The 17,295-nt window shown below is 43.5% G+C and overlaps 1 protein-coding gene across 3 annotated transcripts; it reads left to right on the plus strand.

Moving 5' to 3' along the window:
* Nucleotides 1–5,440: 5,440 nt before the first annotated feature.
* Nucleotides 5,441–16,891, plus strand: cyb5r4 (cytochrome b5 reductase 4). Of its 3 annotated transcripts, none has more exons than XM_079746114.1 (17): nucleotides 5,441–5,578; nucleotides 5,799–5,920; nucleotides 6,188–6,341; nucleotides 6,606–6,706; nucleotides 7,932–8,013; nucleotides 8,151–8,189; nucleotides 8,301–8,415; nucleotides 8,545–8,602; nucleotides 9,395–9,488; nucleotides 9,673–9,705; nucleotides 9,809–9,931; nucleotides 11,889–12,029; nucleotides 12,515–12,679; nucleotides 14,006–14,156; nucleotides 14,401–14,487; nucleotides 14,750–14,911; nucleotides 15,193–16,891. In XM_079746114.1, the coding sequence occupies exons 2-17, from the start codon at nucleotides 5,837–5,839 to the stop codon at nucleotides 15,245–15,247; spliced, it is 1,644 nt and encodes a 547-aa protein (XP_079602240.1). In that variant the 5' UTR covers nucleotides 5,441–5,578; nucleotides 5,799–5,836; the 3' UTR covers nucleotides 15,248–16,891. The 3 variants fall into 3 exon arrangements, with proteins under 3 accessions (XP_079602240.1, XP_079602241.1, XP_079602242.1); XM_079746115.1 differs by having other exon boundaries at nucleotides 5,450–5,522; XM_079746116.1 differs by lacking the exon at nucleotides 5,441–5,578 and having other exon boundaries at nucleotides 5,840–5,930.
* The last annotated feature ends 404 nt before the right edge of the window (nucleotides 16,892–17,295 follow it).

The following is a 17,295-nucleotide window of genomic DNA, read 5'->3' on the forward strand; positions in this document are numbered from 1 at the left end:
ATTGAGAGATTGAGAGCAAATGTTGGCACAATTTAAGCAACATGAATTCATCTATTGTAAATAGCTCTATGGACCTTTTTAGTTTTGTTTTGTTTTGTTTTCTTTGGACAAATGGGTTTATGGTAAGTATAAAGTATTAATAAGCATAACAGCTAGTCGTGTTAGTGGCGATTTAACCTATGATGATTCCTTTCTGGGTCAGAAAATTGGTGACACACAACTTCTTTCAGTTTAGCTGAAAACAAGCTATATATTGAAATGGACTATTGCATTCAATCTGTGTGGATCGAAAAAATAATGGGAAGGATAGAAAATTAGACCCTACCAAAAGACAATTTGCAACATTACATTGTCAAGTCCTCCCAGGTCATTTTAGACACAGTGGATCACTAAATGTATCCAACCTTAGAGTAAACCGTCTGGCATCAAATCAATCAAGAAGTTTCTAGACTTCAGTAGGAGACCTAATTCCACCAATCATCACCCTATGTGACTGTGCTCTGCATTTGGATCGCAAAAAAACACAATAAAAAACAAGGTATTTTACCCTTTTTTGCCAGTGATTAGATTTCCACCCTATTAGCATGTACTACGACCACCAATGGCGTCGTGTCGGGCGAGATATTATTAGTGGCGGTAATTATTGGACCTTGTTGTACATGATGAGGACTGTCGGGGATAAGGCACGGTCTGCTCAGCTTGGAGCCGCGTGGTAATTAACACGAGTGATGAGCGCTTAGAGTGCCAGTGGAGGTCAGGCTCATTCTCTGTTCTTATTATGACTGTGAGTGGGGTGGGAGGGAGGGGTGGGGAGGTGTTGTACTGCCTCTTGTTGGTCATTAGGGGGATGAGCCCTCCCTCCCCCCTCCCCTCCCCCTGTCAATACAATCTCGATCATTAGGCTATTAATGAGGTCAAGTTAACTACCTTGGCTAATTACATGAAGATAAGGGGGAAAAAACAGGTGTGAGTAACTTGGTGAAGGCAATGTCATTTTGATGGGTGCTTTTTTTTAAAGCTGGTGGACAACTCGGACACTGTTTCTTTATATCTCTTTACATGGTACAATTTTTTTGACAAGTAAAGGCACACTCATTGTTAGGTTTTGTATGTAATTATGTCTGCAAAGGGCCTTGATGAAGTTCGCTGTCTTCAAACTTTCGATCTTTGCACAACTCAAATAATAAATTGTGCAAACTACTACAAAGAACAAATACACTACAATCCCCCCTATGGGGATTTGTAGTTTTAATCCTGTTATTCCCTCTCTCCCACAATCCGAATATGTTGTTTCCTTTGTCATTCACTCTCTCCCAATCTCTGAAGATGTTGGTTCCTTGATGGGCATTGCAGATGCAGAAAAAACAAAGCGGGTGTCCGATGAAACCGAATTCAGAGTGTACTGGACATGAAGAAAGACTTGGTAAGGTAGTCACAATAAGTGTATTGAACTTAGGTTTCTTCACTGAAGGGGGTCAAGCAATGGGTTGTGCTTCACGACAGAAACTGAAGGCCACTGGTGGGAACAAATATATACGTGTCACACGATAGCAGTAACTAATACGTAAGCCAGGAAGTCCTGGCGGACGAAAGAGCTATGGTGACACGCACTTTCACCTACAAACACTTTTACCCCCTTCCATTTGTCCCGTCCCACTCGTTGCCATCGCACTGTGAGAAGAACATGTTTAAAAACCCTTGCCTGCTTGGATTGCCGGGTCTCCCTCCCCCTCAAATTTTCCACGCACCGCCAGCGCGGACTCTTCTTACGCCGTCACGATGGACTTCAGTCCATCATGCTGCCGGGGGCCGACCACCACAGCTATCCCTCCACCTCTTCTTCTTGACCTGCCCTGATGGATGGACAAGGTATTGCCACGCCGATTTGGTTGAAATGTAATGCCCCTCACCTCCTCCTTCTCACCCCGGTCCCTACCCATCCCAAGAGACTCACGCAGACACATTCCTGACATCAACATTGGTTTGGTTTGACTGAACGTAAAATTTAAGCAGATAGCCACTGTCACTCTGTGTTTAAAACAAAGTCACACAGAGATGATGGTTCACGTATTAGATTCAAACAACAAACCATCTTAAGCTCACCTTATGTTTTGGTTGTGTGATAGTTGATCAAGTGATCCTCACTGGGCCTGTCGGAGTGGGGCTGGTCAGGGGTCAAATGTCAGACTCAGTAAAATGATGAATCGGTAGCTGACCCGGTACCTACACATATCTGAGTGTGATCCCGCCAATCAGGCGAGATGTCCCTGAGCAAGGTCAGAGATCAGGGATAACCAATGAAAAGCCAGTTAGAAGCCGGAACGCTGTGAAGCTGCTGAGACAGCTTCACAGCGTTGCATATCTCCTCTCTTCGTGTAAGTAAATCATGTCCTATTTTGAGCTTCATCTTGTAACTTTTAAGATGGACATAGAAAAACAGAGGTTGCAAAAAGGCGAAAAAGGTATAGTTATTTCCGAAATATTGATGCATGTATGCATTTAGAGCAAACAACAAATACAACCACATTCTATACCTATGTTACACCACACATCTGAATCGACGATATGTATTAAGAAATGGGACAACAGAGCGCAAAGTGGAGATTGAAAAATAATGGACACAACAAGATAATACAATGTTTCAGACATTGGCTCAGGTCAACGGCTTGTCAGCTGTAGAATCTCCGAAAGACGCTATCCACCTCAGCTCATCCGGAGTAACCATGGATACTCCATGTGTACCGGGGGCAGGAACAAGCTGCCCGGTCAAACGCCTAGGACAGAACCATATGGCTGCATGTGTGCACTGTTCTAGTCAACCCACCAGGGGGGGGTCCAGCTCCCAGAGAGAGTACGAACGTGTTTCAACAATGGGGACATTTTGTCAATAGAATTAACAGAAAATAATACATACATGTAATGGATGAACAAGAAATAATTCTTTAAAATCAATCCACATTAATACATTTGCACAAATCTGCATTAAAAACGTAAAGTGCTGTATGAATCAAATACATATACTACCCTTTATACAATAAACACACATAATAAATAGGCTTGGCTAAATAAAGATACAAATGTTAATCTATCTTTATATGAGAACCACAACTAGTATTGCCCAAGCATCAATCCAAGCATGGGCTTCTTGTTTATGAGGAACTCTATAATAATTATCTTTTCCTAAATGCGGCCTTTGTCAGGAAAAGGCGTTCATTGACAAATGTAAGGTTTACAATCTGTGTAATCAATCTCTACCATAATTTCCCTTTTACTTGACAACTGGGGATAATCAGGTTCTGTGATCCTTTCTATGTCCCAGAGGGGCTTCTCTGCGCCCCCCCCCCCCCCCCCCCCCCCTCCCCCCCTCCCCCCCCTCCCCCCCTCCCCCTCGGCCTCTGCAGGATCTGGACAGGCGGTGTGCGGCCAGTGTTTGCGCGAGACCCCTTAGCTGTGAGGCACCGTGGCAAATGAGACGCGTGACTCATCAGACCAAACACAGGATTAGCTGGTAATGATCTGGCAAATGGTTTTGAAATTGTAATTATCTGCCCTGTGTCTGCATTCACTGCGAGCGAAGGGGCGAAAGAGAGGAGAGGAGCAGAGAGGAGAGGGGAGGATTGGAGAGAAGAGGACAGGGGAAGATGGGGAGGAGAGGGTAGGAGAGGATGGGGAGGAGAGGAGATGAGAGGAGGAGAGGGGAGGATGGTAGAGGAGAAGAGAGGACAGGATTGGGGAGGAGGGGGGAGGAGAGGATGGGGAGAATGGGAGAGGAGAGGGGAGTTGAGGAGAGGGGATTTGAGGAGAGAGCAGGTGAGGATGGGAGAGGAGAGGAGATGGGAGGGGGTGGGGGGCTTGGAGAGGAGAGGATAAGAGATGAGGAGAGGGAAGGTAGGATGGGAGAGGAGAGGATAGGAGAGGAGATGGGAAGGGAGGAGAGGCTGGGAGAGGAGAAGAGGAGAGGAGAGGGGAGGGGAGGGGAGAAGAGGAGAGGAGAGGAGAGGAGAGGAGAGGAGAGGAGCCTGCGCTTGTCAATAACACTGTATTAAATTGATGCTTCATAAAGAAGCATTGATCTTAGATAGGTATATATGGTGTACATAACCAGGAAATATTTAAAATCTGTATTTTCTAATTTTACCACATAAATAACGGGGAACAAACGGTGAACCAGAACAGAGGAATAACAATAAATAATCTGAATCACAAGAGAGAACGGCCTGTGTATCACTAGCCTAAGTTTTTGCTGCCATCTGCCGGTAGTTAAGTATAACAAGGAAATCAAAAGTTACAAGTTACTATGTCTGTTTCTGTTTCCACCAGGCATTAACACAGCCGAGTGACACATCTGAGCTCGGGACTACGGAAGCGGTGGATAAAGCAGTATCCTATCCTTAAAGCAAAAAGCAATAAACACAAAACATCACTTTGGCGGAATTCAACATTGACATTCGCTCATGTACGAAGTGCTTGATGAGCATCATTTACCATCATGACTTCATATTTTAAATTTATAGACAAATTCCACCCCTAAATAAAATGTGATCAAGGATTCGAAAAAAAAGTCCCCCAGTCAGAGGAGTTAGGAAGAAGTTCAGAGTTGTAGACTAAGAACAGTGGGGCCATGCCTTCTTGGTTAAAAAAGCATTCACCTGCGCATAAGCACACACATAGCAATAAATACAAAACATAATATATAATAACTATAAAAAAACAAACAAGAAAGTTCTCGTTTTAGATGAATTGAAAGTCGTCTGTCTGAGTAGCCTTATGTCTTATTTTGGAATCCTCTTAGTGACTTAGTTGATAAGCTGTGAAAGACAGTTTGCCTAGCAGACCTACTCCATGTTACCACTCGGGCATGCTATGAAACACACTCAGTTTAAACAACCAACGCTATGCAATGTGACGTGGTAGATTATTGCATATTCGTTTGTTTCCAGCTTCTTCCCACTTGTAGGACTGTCACATTATTTCCCGATGCTTTACACCAGTAGGCCAAATGATGACGACACCGATTCTGACGACGAGGAAGAGGAGGATGAACGTGAGGGAAGAAGGAATTATGTTTCATCTGCAGCACACTCTTTCACTAATATCATGACAGGTAGGTCTATTTTTAGTAGTGATATTTTATAAAAGTAAACATTGTTAAAATACATGCATATTGGCTATATTTTGATTTTAAAAAATTGAATTATTTCCATAGCTCAGCGCTTTTGCAAATAATTGTTGACTATACTTCGGTTTCATTTCGGTTTTATTGATATAGATCTGGGGACATCTCTCTATAGGGCTCTTTCTATACCATTATACAAATATCCCACAATGACGTTGACAACATTAGAGACAACAACCTGTGATTCTCAAATCGCCAGTAGAGGGCAGTGAAGCGCCGGGCGCCTCTTGATTGCGTCATAACCAGGACCCAGTTGTTTGTTTACAACAGTGTGGACATTTCAACAGACGGGGTGGTCCGACTAGTAAGCGAAAAACTCTGATGGCGTCCCTTTGACATATCCGGAGTAGGTAACTGGTTACATCAGGACATACAATGTTCAACACGCCTCCTGCGTTGACTGTAAGTTAGTAGCCTTGATGATACAGACTTTTGGTCACGCTAGACTCGCTGTGCTAGCTTGGCTAGCTATGCTATATAACCAGTCCTCTAGACACCAGTGTTTAACTCTGTCCGCTTTGAAGAACTGTGTCAACACAGCGGAATCATTCACACTGGCCCGTGAAAGGAGACGTTTGCAGTAAACCATTGTTAATGGTTTGATTTCACGGTGATCCAATAGATATCTTTCGACATTTGGGATCCTTCCGGATAGTCAAGATGCTGAACGTCCCGACCCAGTCGTTCCCGGCGGCGGGCTCCCAACAGCGGGTGGCCCCGGCCGGACAGTCCGGGAGGAACAAGGTAAACTCAGGTTGTTATGCTATAAGTTATAAAGTTAAGTTGTTAAGTTATAAACCAAAGTGAACTCTCCATACTAGCTCAACAGGTGGACAATATGCAATGTCATGTACTCCTGAATGCGATAGGAAACTTGACTTATGATACTGAAGCACTGTAAGCACTGTACATAATACTACTTGAATTGTTGTATATTATTTGGTATATCAACTGTACATTTAGGCCTAAATGATAGAATTTGATGTCCACACGTTTGCTCTCACTGGTTAGGTGGCCTTGAAGCCGGGTCACAGTCTGATGGACTGGATCCGTTTTGCCAAGAGTGGGCGGGACCACACGGGGCTGAGAGGCCGCTTGATTGAGGTCACTGAGGAGGAACTGAAGAAACACGGCAGAAGAGACGACTGCTGGACGTGCATACGAGGTTAGTCTAGTCTGATGCCTACAGTCAAAACAAAGGGACGAACTAGTGCGATGTCGTTCTAGTTGAGCATAACATATCTATTATCTCATGGCTATTTTACCTTAAGTGCATGCTTTCATTATCTTTTAGTATGGGTTTTCACTTGTAGAAAACCCATACTATAGTGTCTATACTGACAGGTTAAAAATCTTAATTCTCCATAGAGTTAGTTAAGAAATGTCTTGCCATACTTACATGATTAACAGTTGCTCTTCATGGTTAAAGGCATGGTGTACAATGTGACGCCCTACATGGACTACCATCCAGGGGGGGAAGAGGAGCTGATGAAGGCGGCAGGGAGAGACGGCACTGAACTGTTTGATCAGGTAGGCATGCTGCAGTCAGTTCTACTAGAGTGGATGCAGAGCATGCAAGATATTGTTCATGCTGGTCGACAGTTCAAGGTGTGTAGGTACAATTGAAGAGCTATTTGGAGGGTCATTTGCCAAAAATGATATAGGCATTTTCTATTGGTGAGTAAAATGGTCTAGTGATTTTCTTTCTACCGCTGTGTTGGCACATATCGATTTTGAGACCGCTTCTGGCTCATTTCTGAACAATTAATGCATTTCAGATAAGTTTGATCTCTCCCTGTGAATCTGGTGTAGGGAGGGAGGGGAATTCTTTTGTTATGTTTCAAAATCTTGCTCTCTTTTGCTCTCACTGCTCTCTCTCACAAATCAATATTTAAAGTGGAACAGAAACACACTAGTCTTCTAGGCTGGATTCCATCCTTATATAATAAATATAAATAGCAGGATAATATGGGAAAAAAATCATATCTTTTTCCCATATTGTCCAAAGTAAAAAATTGCCCAAACTAAAAAAATATTTAAATTAGGGCTGTCAAACTATTTAAAGTATTGGTATTAGTATTGGTGAGTTAACACACGATTAATCACATTTTTAAAATTATGTTTTAAATCCATTCCAATAAAATAAAATTAGATTATCAAATGGAATGAAACATTATCATTCATACCAAATGTACTTAATAAGCAAAAACTAAACCAAGTGATCTTGAGGGAGTTTTATTGACAACTGCCCACTTGTAAATGGGCAGTTACTCAGTACAATTGTAAATCAACAGTTACTGCAAGTGTAGTTTAATTCAAATAAGTAGCACCACAGATTTGGCAATTGTAACCAGGCTGTCACTTACTGCAATTATAATCAGGCAGTCACTTACTGCAAGTGTAATTGAATGTTAAGTAGGTAGAACTAAAAAACAAAAATGACATTGATATTCTGTGGGCAAAACCTTAAAAAAAAAAAAGAGTAATGCGTTATTTTTTTAATCAAATTAAAATTACTTTGCGTTAAAGCTTCTATGTCTGAATTAAAATAATGTTTTGTTAATGTTGACTACGTACGCAGTGTGTCATCATACCGTGTTTCAGTTCCACTGAAAAATAGTTTTCTTTGTTCCTTTAGCCTGGTTAGTGAAATGTGTTTTTGGTCCAACAACTGTTCCTCACATGTTGACGTGGGGTATTGGTGCTTGAGAGGATTTAGATGGGAATTGAGTAAATGAATGTTCTTATTTCACAGGTCCATCGGTGGGTTAACTACGAATCTATGCTGAAAGAGTGCCTAGTGGGCAGGATGGCCGTCAAACCGCTGGCTGTCAAAGGTACACAAAAACACACTTGCTAGCAACCTAGGGATGTGCAACAGGACCACTATGTTTGTCTTACTATCTTTAGCTTAACGGCCATCTGCCAGAGAATCACTGCCACTTTAATTTAAATTTGCCTTGTCTTTGAACAGCTCTGTCTCAGAAGAAGGTCATCAGCTCCAACCTGAACGGTACAGCAACCCCTTATCTAACCTAGCGTGGATCAACTTTGTGTTTCTTTCTTAGAATGCTGTTCACACCTCTTGATGACCTCACTCTTCTTATCATCTTATTTTGGTCAGGTCTCACTCCTCCTCTTCCTCCACCACCACTGATGGCCTCCCCCACCTCTCCATCTTCTATGATGCTGCACCCGACCGGATTTGCCCCTCCTTCAGAGAAGGATTCTCGACCACGGTAGAGCTTTACTAGAGTTTGCCTGAACATCCCTTACCTTGTATGCCTTAAGTGTTAGAGGTGGCCATTGGTTTGTTGCTGTTTAAGTCATTACAATCACAATGACCGTGTTCTCCCCTTGTTCCCTAGGTTTGACTGGTTCCAAACGGACTCCACTGTTAACATTGTTGTTTATACCAAGAGAAAGGTGACCAACGCCTGCTTGATGCTTACTTGCTGTGTTCCCTTCTGGTTTATGAAATGTTGTATTTGCATTTAGGGGGTTTATGCAAAACTGTGAAGATAATTGATCAATCCAAAGAGGGTTGTAATAGTGCTTTTGAGCTGTCTGTCTGCCAAATTCTTCTTGATTTTAATTGCACTCCAAAGATTTGGATTGGAATATGTATCAAACTAATTGGAACCAATAACACCTCAATGAGCTTAGGCTGAAGAGTATAACAAAGGAGTATAATTATCTTTGTTAATTAATTGAACTATTATTACGAAAGACAACATCCACTAAAAAGGCATTTATTGAAGCGCCTCACCAACCCTTCAGTCTGCCAAATACTGTACACACCAGCTTTTCTCCAGCTGTCTTAAGCCAGGGCCCAGTAGAGCTGGACCCTCAGCAGGCCCACAGAGATCTACTGTATATCAATTCGATGGAATATGTACAGAACTTGGATTTCGAAATTAACATGAATGTCAGAATTAGATTGGGTATCAGTTTTCACTCTGTTTCAGAGTGATATGAAATGTGATTTGTCAAATGAAAATTCCATAGTCTGAGTATTTGGCACACATAGGAATACCCTGAAGTGATTTACAACTGGGTTTAAACAACCAATCCTTTAGTGTACCCGTATATTTGAATGCGGCCCAGTACCCATCCCTTGTTTGGAAACCGTTGCTCTACATCATCTTCTGGAGGCGATTGCTGTAACATGGTACTTCCTATTGACCAACACGGTTTTCTCCTACCCTCCCACGTCAGATCCCCCGCTCAGGCTGTGCCACCATCGACCTGCAGGGCGGCGTCTTGCGACTGGAGGCCCAGCTGGGAAACATGTCCTACATGCTTCATCTACGTGAGTTTGATTACATTTTCAGGTGCATCAGTGTCTGGTGAGACGCATGGAAACGTTAATCTGTCGTTTCCTTGGCTTATCTATCAAATATGCTCTAATAAAACAACCCTTCCATGTAGGATGATTTTTTTATTATCATTGTTTGTAGGTAACTTTTTGATTCCTCTTTTCATGTTTATTTTAGGACTAACTGAAGAGGTAGAGGGGAATGTTGAAGGCAAGTACAACAGCGAACGCCTGCTTGATTCATTCCCAATGTTTCTCTGACATCCACCCTGACCCTAATCAGACCTTGTGTTGGTTTGTTTTTGTTGGAGCAGTCCAGACAGCAGGGTCTGTCGGGAAAATCCAGCTGAGCATACCCAAGCAGGCCAAGGGGAAATGGGCCAGTGTGGGTCAGCCTCTAGAGTTTCATAACAGCTTCCTGCGTCAGAAAGACAGAGGTGAGACCAAGAAGTGCTCAACTTCTTGCATGTGTGTGATGCTTAATTATAGTCACACTTTATGCATGCTGCAAATATTTTTGTTGTTTACATTTGCATGCTTATTCATTTATCTGGGCCCCGTTTCCCGATAACGATGGATCCAAGCTCGTACGATCATTTCACGAAGGATCTTGCGAACCTTCGTAAATATCTTTACGTTTCCTGAAACTCCTCTTAACATGAACGCGCGTGCACTGCTCTAACGACGTTCGTAGGCTTGTTACTGTCCATTGACACGGTGCTGAAATGGGCTCTGTAGGAGGGCGAGGCGCAGGAATGTCGCAGGAAAATAAGGTTAAAAAGGGTTCAAATATCTCCCCATCAAGGCCAACAGCAGAGTATCCTACGAAAATAATAGACTACAATAATTAAATGCTACAAATATTAAAACACAATTGATTAGGCCTAGGCCGACAAATGCTTTATCAGTCCTAATCCTGAATGCACTGTGCATAGATTTGTTCACGGCATTTTCCCCCTGAAATAATTCCATATTACAAAAGTCTAAAATAGCTTGTGTGACAACTACATTAATCTAAATGTGCTGATTTCTGAAACATGCTTTGCGCAGCAAAGAGAGCAGACTTATTCTGATTCCGCATGAGGTTTCATTGATTGGCACGCACTCTCTAGTCAACAATCTTTGGTGTAAAACATTAAAAATGCAACGTTCCTGACCCGATTAGGAGAGCTTGGTCTAGGTCCTGCCCATATTGTTGGGCAGGATGATGTATAGGCCTCTTTACACTGCCAAGCTGGTTCGGTCGCAGCTTGGCACGCCCGGCGGTTTCACCGTCTTATCTTATGTTTCCTGTGTAAAACCGAGGGGGCGCGGGTGCAGGCTTTCTTGGTTGACTGGAGAAGGCGGAGAATTCTAGACCTCTTTTGAATAATTTGCATACCCACAATTGTTTGTTTTTTTTATGAATGAAGACACCCGCATGCAATAATGAGTTCATGTCTGAGTGTAGGCTACAAACGCGATGAACTATGGTCATGGATGTTCGTAACTGTCTAGACACGTTCCAATAAATAGTGAACTTCATCACAGCCTCACCAAAGCGCCTAAGGTGCTTAATGCAAACAATCGCAACAAAAAACGCCTGCAGAAATTCTTCGACACCCGCTGGTCTCGGCATGATTCTTGTACATTATGTCTTCTGTCATTGGTCAATATGAGGACATTTTAACCACGGTTGTTGAATTAAAATCAGAGGGAGACAGCAAATGCAGCTCGAAAGTGACCTCCCACACAAGAGCAATGGAATCCTTTGATTGTATTATATGCCTTGTGACGTGGCGTTTGATCGGCACATTTCGGCTGTGCATGTGTTTTTGGAATTTTAAATTGCTGCAATAAATGATGTTGTTGTTGACTTCTAACATGTCTCTGTTTTTGCTGTTTAAATCTAACAGTAGTCTATGAGTAATATATCGGCGGTAACTACTGTTTTTGGGGTGTTGCGAAATTAATTCAGATGGACATTCCGTGGTATTGGATGTTTTAATCTAACACATCTAATACCACGGAATGTCCAGCTGGCGACTCCACTGAGGCTGTAGTAATGATGCTCTTAGCACCCTACGAGTACCGCTGGAGCCCTCGTTAGCTACGAGTGTTTTCAGGGTGTTCGTTACCAACGATGCTTTCGGGAAACGGTGTGAAAACTGTACGATGCTCGTACGACAAACTTCATGAACCACTTAGGCTAGCGATGCTTTCGGGAAACGGGGCCCTGGAGTACTGAGTTTTCCTTTGTTTTTTCTCAGCATTTTATTTTCAGTTTTAACTTATTGTACGTCATTTTGAGTTTGTGTAAAACGCTAAAAATCACTTATTATTATTATTATTATTATTATTATTATAATTATTAGTATCTTTTAGGCACATTGTTTCTGCTGTCCTTCCTTGCAGCACTCCACTATAGGGATTGCGTGTTGGTGTCAAAGACGGAGGTCAACCACAACACCTCGGTGTTCCGGCTGCAGCTGGGCTGTGGGTCGGTCATGCACGTGCCTGTTGGGAAGCATGTCTACCTCAAAACCCAGGTCCAAGGTATGTGGTTGGCTACTGTGTAGCTCACCCGTCATCTTATCCACAGATCTGCCACTGTGTTGCTCCTCAAATGAAAACCATTTACTAAACAAACTCAATTAAATAGTTTCTCTGATGCCACCGTTTAGAAATTCAGTTATGTTTAGAATCAATTCCCAGAATGGACGGGATGGAATCCAGAATCTTCTCTTTTGAAGTCTACTCTCATCCATTATCTTATCCACAGATCTGCCACTGTGTTGCTCCTCAAATGAAAACCATTTACTAAACAAACTAAAATAAATTGTTTCTTTGATGTCACCGTTTAGAAATTCTGTTATGTTTAGAATAAAATCCCAGAATGGACGGGATGGAATCCAGAATCTTCGGGAGTCTACTCGGCACCCCAGAAATGACATGTGCGAAATATGACTTGTAATGAGCCATAGGTTAAAGAACCGATCTGAGCGTACCACCACATGATGGTCCTTGTCCACATTATCCAGATGCTGAGGTGGTGAAGCCATACACGCCAGTGGAGCAGTCCCTGGTCCCAGTGGACCCAGTGGACTCAGCCTCCCCAGACCAGACGAACGGCTCAGACATCTTCCTCATGATCAAGGTCTACCCTGACGGTCTCTTCACCCCGCAACTCGACACCCTGCACATCGGTAACCTGTCTGTCTGTCTGTCTGTCTGTCTGTCTGTCTGTCTGTCTGTCTGTCTGTCTGTCTGTCTGTCTGTCTGTCTGTCTGTCTGTCTGTCTGTCTGTCTGTCTGTCTGTCTGTCTGTCTGTCTGTCTGTCTGTCTGTCTGTCTGTCTGTCTGTCTGTCTGTCTGTCTGTCTGTCTGTCTGTCTGTCTGTCTGTCTGTCTGTCTGTCTGTCTGTCTGTCTGTCTGTCTGTCTGTCTGTCTGTCTGTCTGTCTGTCTGTCTGTCTGTCTGTCTGTCTGTCTTGACATCAGTTTCTTCTTTCAAGTCAACATTTTATGGGTGTACCTTGCTAAATCATTTCTTCTGTGTACAAATTTAAATATAATCAATTCAATCCTTATGGTAAGAGTGAGCAATATATCTTTTTATTAGTCCATCAAAACTTTATTAATTGATCTAGGCAGATAACAAATATGTTTTGTTGAGCCATTACTTTAATCGAGGGTCATTATGAACATAACAAACGTTTATTATGTACTTGGTCTAGACCTAATTTATTACCCCGGAAAACACTTGGACGGTGAAATAAAAGTGAAACGCTGGCAACACTACCATGTCAAACAGGGTGAAAGAAGAGAGACGACTGATAAATGAGGGAGCTGAATGATTAATACTAAGGCAGTGAAGATCACAACACGATCAAGTATATGAAAGTGATTCATTGATAAAATGATATTGTGCTGTCCTTATCTCTCGGAGGGCACACACAACTGAAGACTTTTGGATGATTGATGAAGGATCTGGCTGCACACCGAGTCACTTAGGGCCAGCGTCTGTATAATATTATACGAGTCGGGGGCCAGGCCTTCCTTTAGAAAGTAATAAGTTGATAATCAGTCCTAACAGAATGAATGAAGGCACATTGGAAGCCTAATATGAACACCGGGTGTGGTGTCCAGTGGTGAGATTATGAATAACTCAATGAGTGAGGACTAGTTCACTTTTACTGCAAAAGCTGGCCACAGTAAATCGACGTGCTAATAATACCTTTCCAAATCAGTATATTTATAGAGACCATTTCAAAGCAACCATTGTTTTACAGAGTGCTGTACCTCTTAGGACACCGGCCATTAACAGCAACCAAACAGAACAATAGATGAGCGATTAATGAAACTGGTATCTCTTGATTAAAATTCCATGGAGGAGAAGGAAAAAATCTTTTCAGGAAAGATTTGAATAGGTATGAAAATAACGATGGTTTGGTCGTGGTCACAGACGTAGAAACCTGGTGTGTGGACCAATGTGTTGTTTTGTAACCATGTTTGTCGTGTTGATTGTCGTCTAGGTGACCATCTGTTGGTCAGCGGTCCGGAGGGTCCCTTCAGTCTCCGCCCCCTCCGTGATGTCACCCACCTCTACCTATTAGCCGCCGGCACCGGCTTCACGCCCATGGCCCGGCTCATCCAACTGTCCCTGCAGGACCTGGGAAGCATCAAGTATGGGGACCTCTGGTGTTAGTGTGTGTGTGTGTGTGTGTGTGTGTGTGTGTGTGTGTGTGTGTGTGTGTGTGTGTGTGTGTGTGTGTGTGTGTGTGTGTGTGTGTGTGTGTGTGTGTGTGTGTGTGTGTGTGTGTGTGTGTGTGATCCTTTAATCAACACCCAGCTACTTTGAGCTTGGTAGACGCTCCTCTACGTTTCCTTGTTCATATTAACGTGACGATCCATCGCTTCTCTTCCTCAGGAGCACCAAGCTGCTCCTCTTCAACCGGCAGGAGAAGGACATCACGTGGCGCAGTCAGCTGGATGAACTAGCAGCTACAGATCAGAGGTGCAGATTGGGGTTGACTTATGTTTTCGTTTTTTCGACACTCCTCTGCATCCTCAGACCCCAATTTCTGTCGCTGTTTATTTATCTTTTTTCACCTTGTGTGAAAACGGAGAGAAAGAAATGTTGCCGTGATGTAAACTCTGCCCATTGCCTGCTTTCCACCCTCTCTGGAGTCTCGTCGTGTTCGACCCCTTCGGCCTCTCGGGGGCAGCTTTGGCTTCCATTCCATTCATGTGGCTGCGCGGTTTCTCCCGTCACCCAGGTTCGGGGTGGAGTACGTGCTGTCTGAGCCGGGCGACGGCTGGCCGGGCCAGAAAGGGCGGGTGGAACAGTCCATGCTGCGGGACTTCCTGAGCCGACCAGTGGGCTCCAGGGTATACGTGTGCGTGTGTGGACCCAGTGCCTTCACAGAGCTCACAGAGGAGTGAGTACCAGGCTGGTCCATGTTTCCCTCCTGAAGTCTGGCCTGTTGAGTCACCCAGACGTAATGACTAAGATCCCACTGGACCGTTTATTTCTATGTATTGCAATTTTCTTCCTCAATTAATCTTGATTGACACAGCAGCACAGGCCAAAACAATGATGCAGTGTGTGTGTGTGTGTGTGTGTGTGTGTGTGTGTGTGTGTGTGTGTGTGTGTGTGTGTGTGTGTGTGTGTGTGTGTGTGTGTGTGTGTGTGATTCATTCCTCCTTTTCCTGCCTCCAGGTTGGTGAGGCAGCAGGGTTTCAGCCAAGAGGAGGTCCACACCTTCCAGGGCTGATCCACCGCCACGACTCCACCTCAAGCTGTGCAGACACACACTTTAACCGGTTCTTGTACATAACACAGAGGATGAACTTTTAACCAGATGAATGGAAGGACACAACGGTTTTCTATGCACACTCAACTTAACGGAGAGTGGGTGGCCAATATGCAAGGAATAGGTATCAGGGGAGGGGGGGCGGGGGGGCTGCCAGGCAGGGTCCCCAGGCGGGGGGGCTGCCAGGCAGGGTCCCCAGGCAGGGTCCCCAGGCAGGGTCCCCAGGCAGGGTCCCCTTGCAGCAGGACTTTCCCGGGCCCTTCCACCTCGTGTTCCGAATCTTAAATCAACAACATAGTTCAAGACAGTCCTCCCTGATGTTATGCCTGGTAGCACATGCATACAGATCCCCCAACGCGATGGCCGGCCGACCGCCCATTGGGCCATTCAATTCTCAGGGTACCAGGATTACGCGGCCGCTCCCTGATCCTCCTCGTCCTTCAACTATACTGGGTGCTGGTGGATGGGATAGGTACTGTAGCTCAACACCACACCAATTCTCTCCACATTCACGCTTCATGCACATATCCACTAAGTCACTATGCTGGTACATGTTTATTTGCTGTTGCAGCTACTGCAAATAGAAGTTGGGTTATTGGGGTTTCCCTGTGAGATGTAATTCACGTGTAATTAGCAGAGGGAAGGCAGAATCATCCAGAGAACAAACACACTGGATAATGAAAGAGAAATGCCGGTGTCGTTTTTTATTCTCTCGCTACAGAAAGTCGTTGACAGGATTTGATGAACTAGGAATGAACTGTATTTCAGATGTGCGTATTATTTCCGTATTGTTGGCGGCTTTGAGTAAGGATTTTAAGATTAGTTCAAGGTCATTACCAGGACTCTTATTGCCATGAGTGTCAAAGGCAATACATGCAAGCACATATGTACCGCATATGCTTTTGTTCCATCCTCCTTCAACATATTCTTATGTACTTTGCCAAATGACATAACAGGTTTTAAAATCAGCAATGTATAGTTTACCTGAACTGTTCAATTCACGTAAAATGATTGAGCCTTATTACTTTGAAAGCCTTTCTTTTTGTCCTAAGGAATGGCGACTTTTTAACCAGACCAGAACAATCTTATTCTTCACCAAACTGAAGTCAATACCCATTACTGCCTCTGCAATCAGCGTTTCCAAAGCCACAGTCTTTTTCAGCTGTGCATAGGAATAGTTCTGTTGCTATGGGGATTGCCTTTGACATGCAGTGCTGTGGTTGTTTACTGTTGTTATTTTCTATATATTGTGGCCATACTCTTCTATGGCACAAGATAGAAATATTCCATATTTATCCTGAATGAGTTGCAATACAGTTTTTAGGATGTGTGAAAGTGTGTGGTATATGACATCATGTATAAGCACTTGCATTTTATTTAATACTGTATTTACTGTAGGAAAGACAGGGGTAGTATGTTGTCCCCTTATTGCCTGTATCTCTTCCACGTGAAAACCATTGTACATTTGAGCAGTCCCACAGCAGAATAATATCTACACTGGAGTTGTGTCTAAAAACCACCTTGTGTCTATCTTTCCTTCAATCCGATATAGCTTCGTTCTCACACAGTCACTGTTAAACAGAGGTCATGCATGTAACATCACTATGCCGGCTATTCAAGACTGAAAAGTCAAATCCTTTGGCTTTTCAGTCTGAAAGTATTAATCACTGAGGAAATACAAAGGCCAAATATTAAAATGCATTCAATGAGTGGTCAATACCAAATAGCATTCAGCACTTTTGTAGCAAACACATGTCAAGCACTTGTGTTAGACACACACACACGTGAACTAGTGCTATGAGCTACTGCGGTGATCTGAACTAGTGCTATGGGCTAGTGAGGTGAACTAGTGCTATGGGCTAGTGAGGTGAACTAGTGCTATGTTCTAGTGAGGTGAACTAGTGCTATGGGCTATTGAGGTGAACTAGTGCTATGGGCTAGTGAGGTGAACTAGTGCTATGGGCTAGTGAGGTGAACTAGTGCTATGGGCTACTGCAGTGAACCGGAAC

This window comes from Pollachius pollachius, assembly GCF_949987615.1.
Source record: "Pollachius pollachius genome assembly, chromosome: 1".
In the NCBI taxonomy this organism is placed as follows: Eukaryota; Metazoa; Chordata; class Actinopteri; order Gadiformes; family Gadidae; genus Pollachius; species Pollachius pollachius.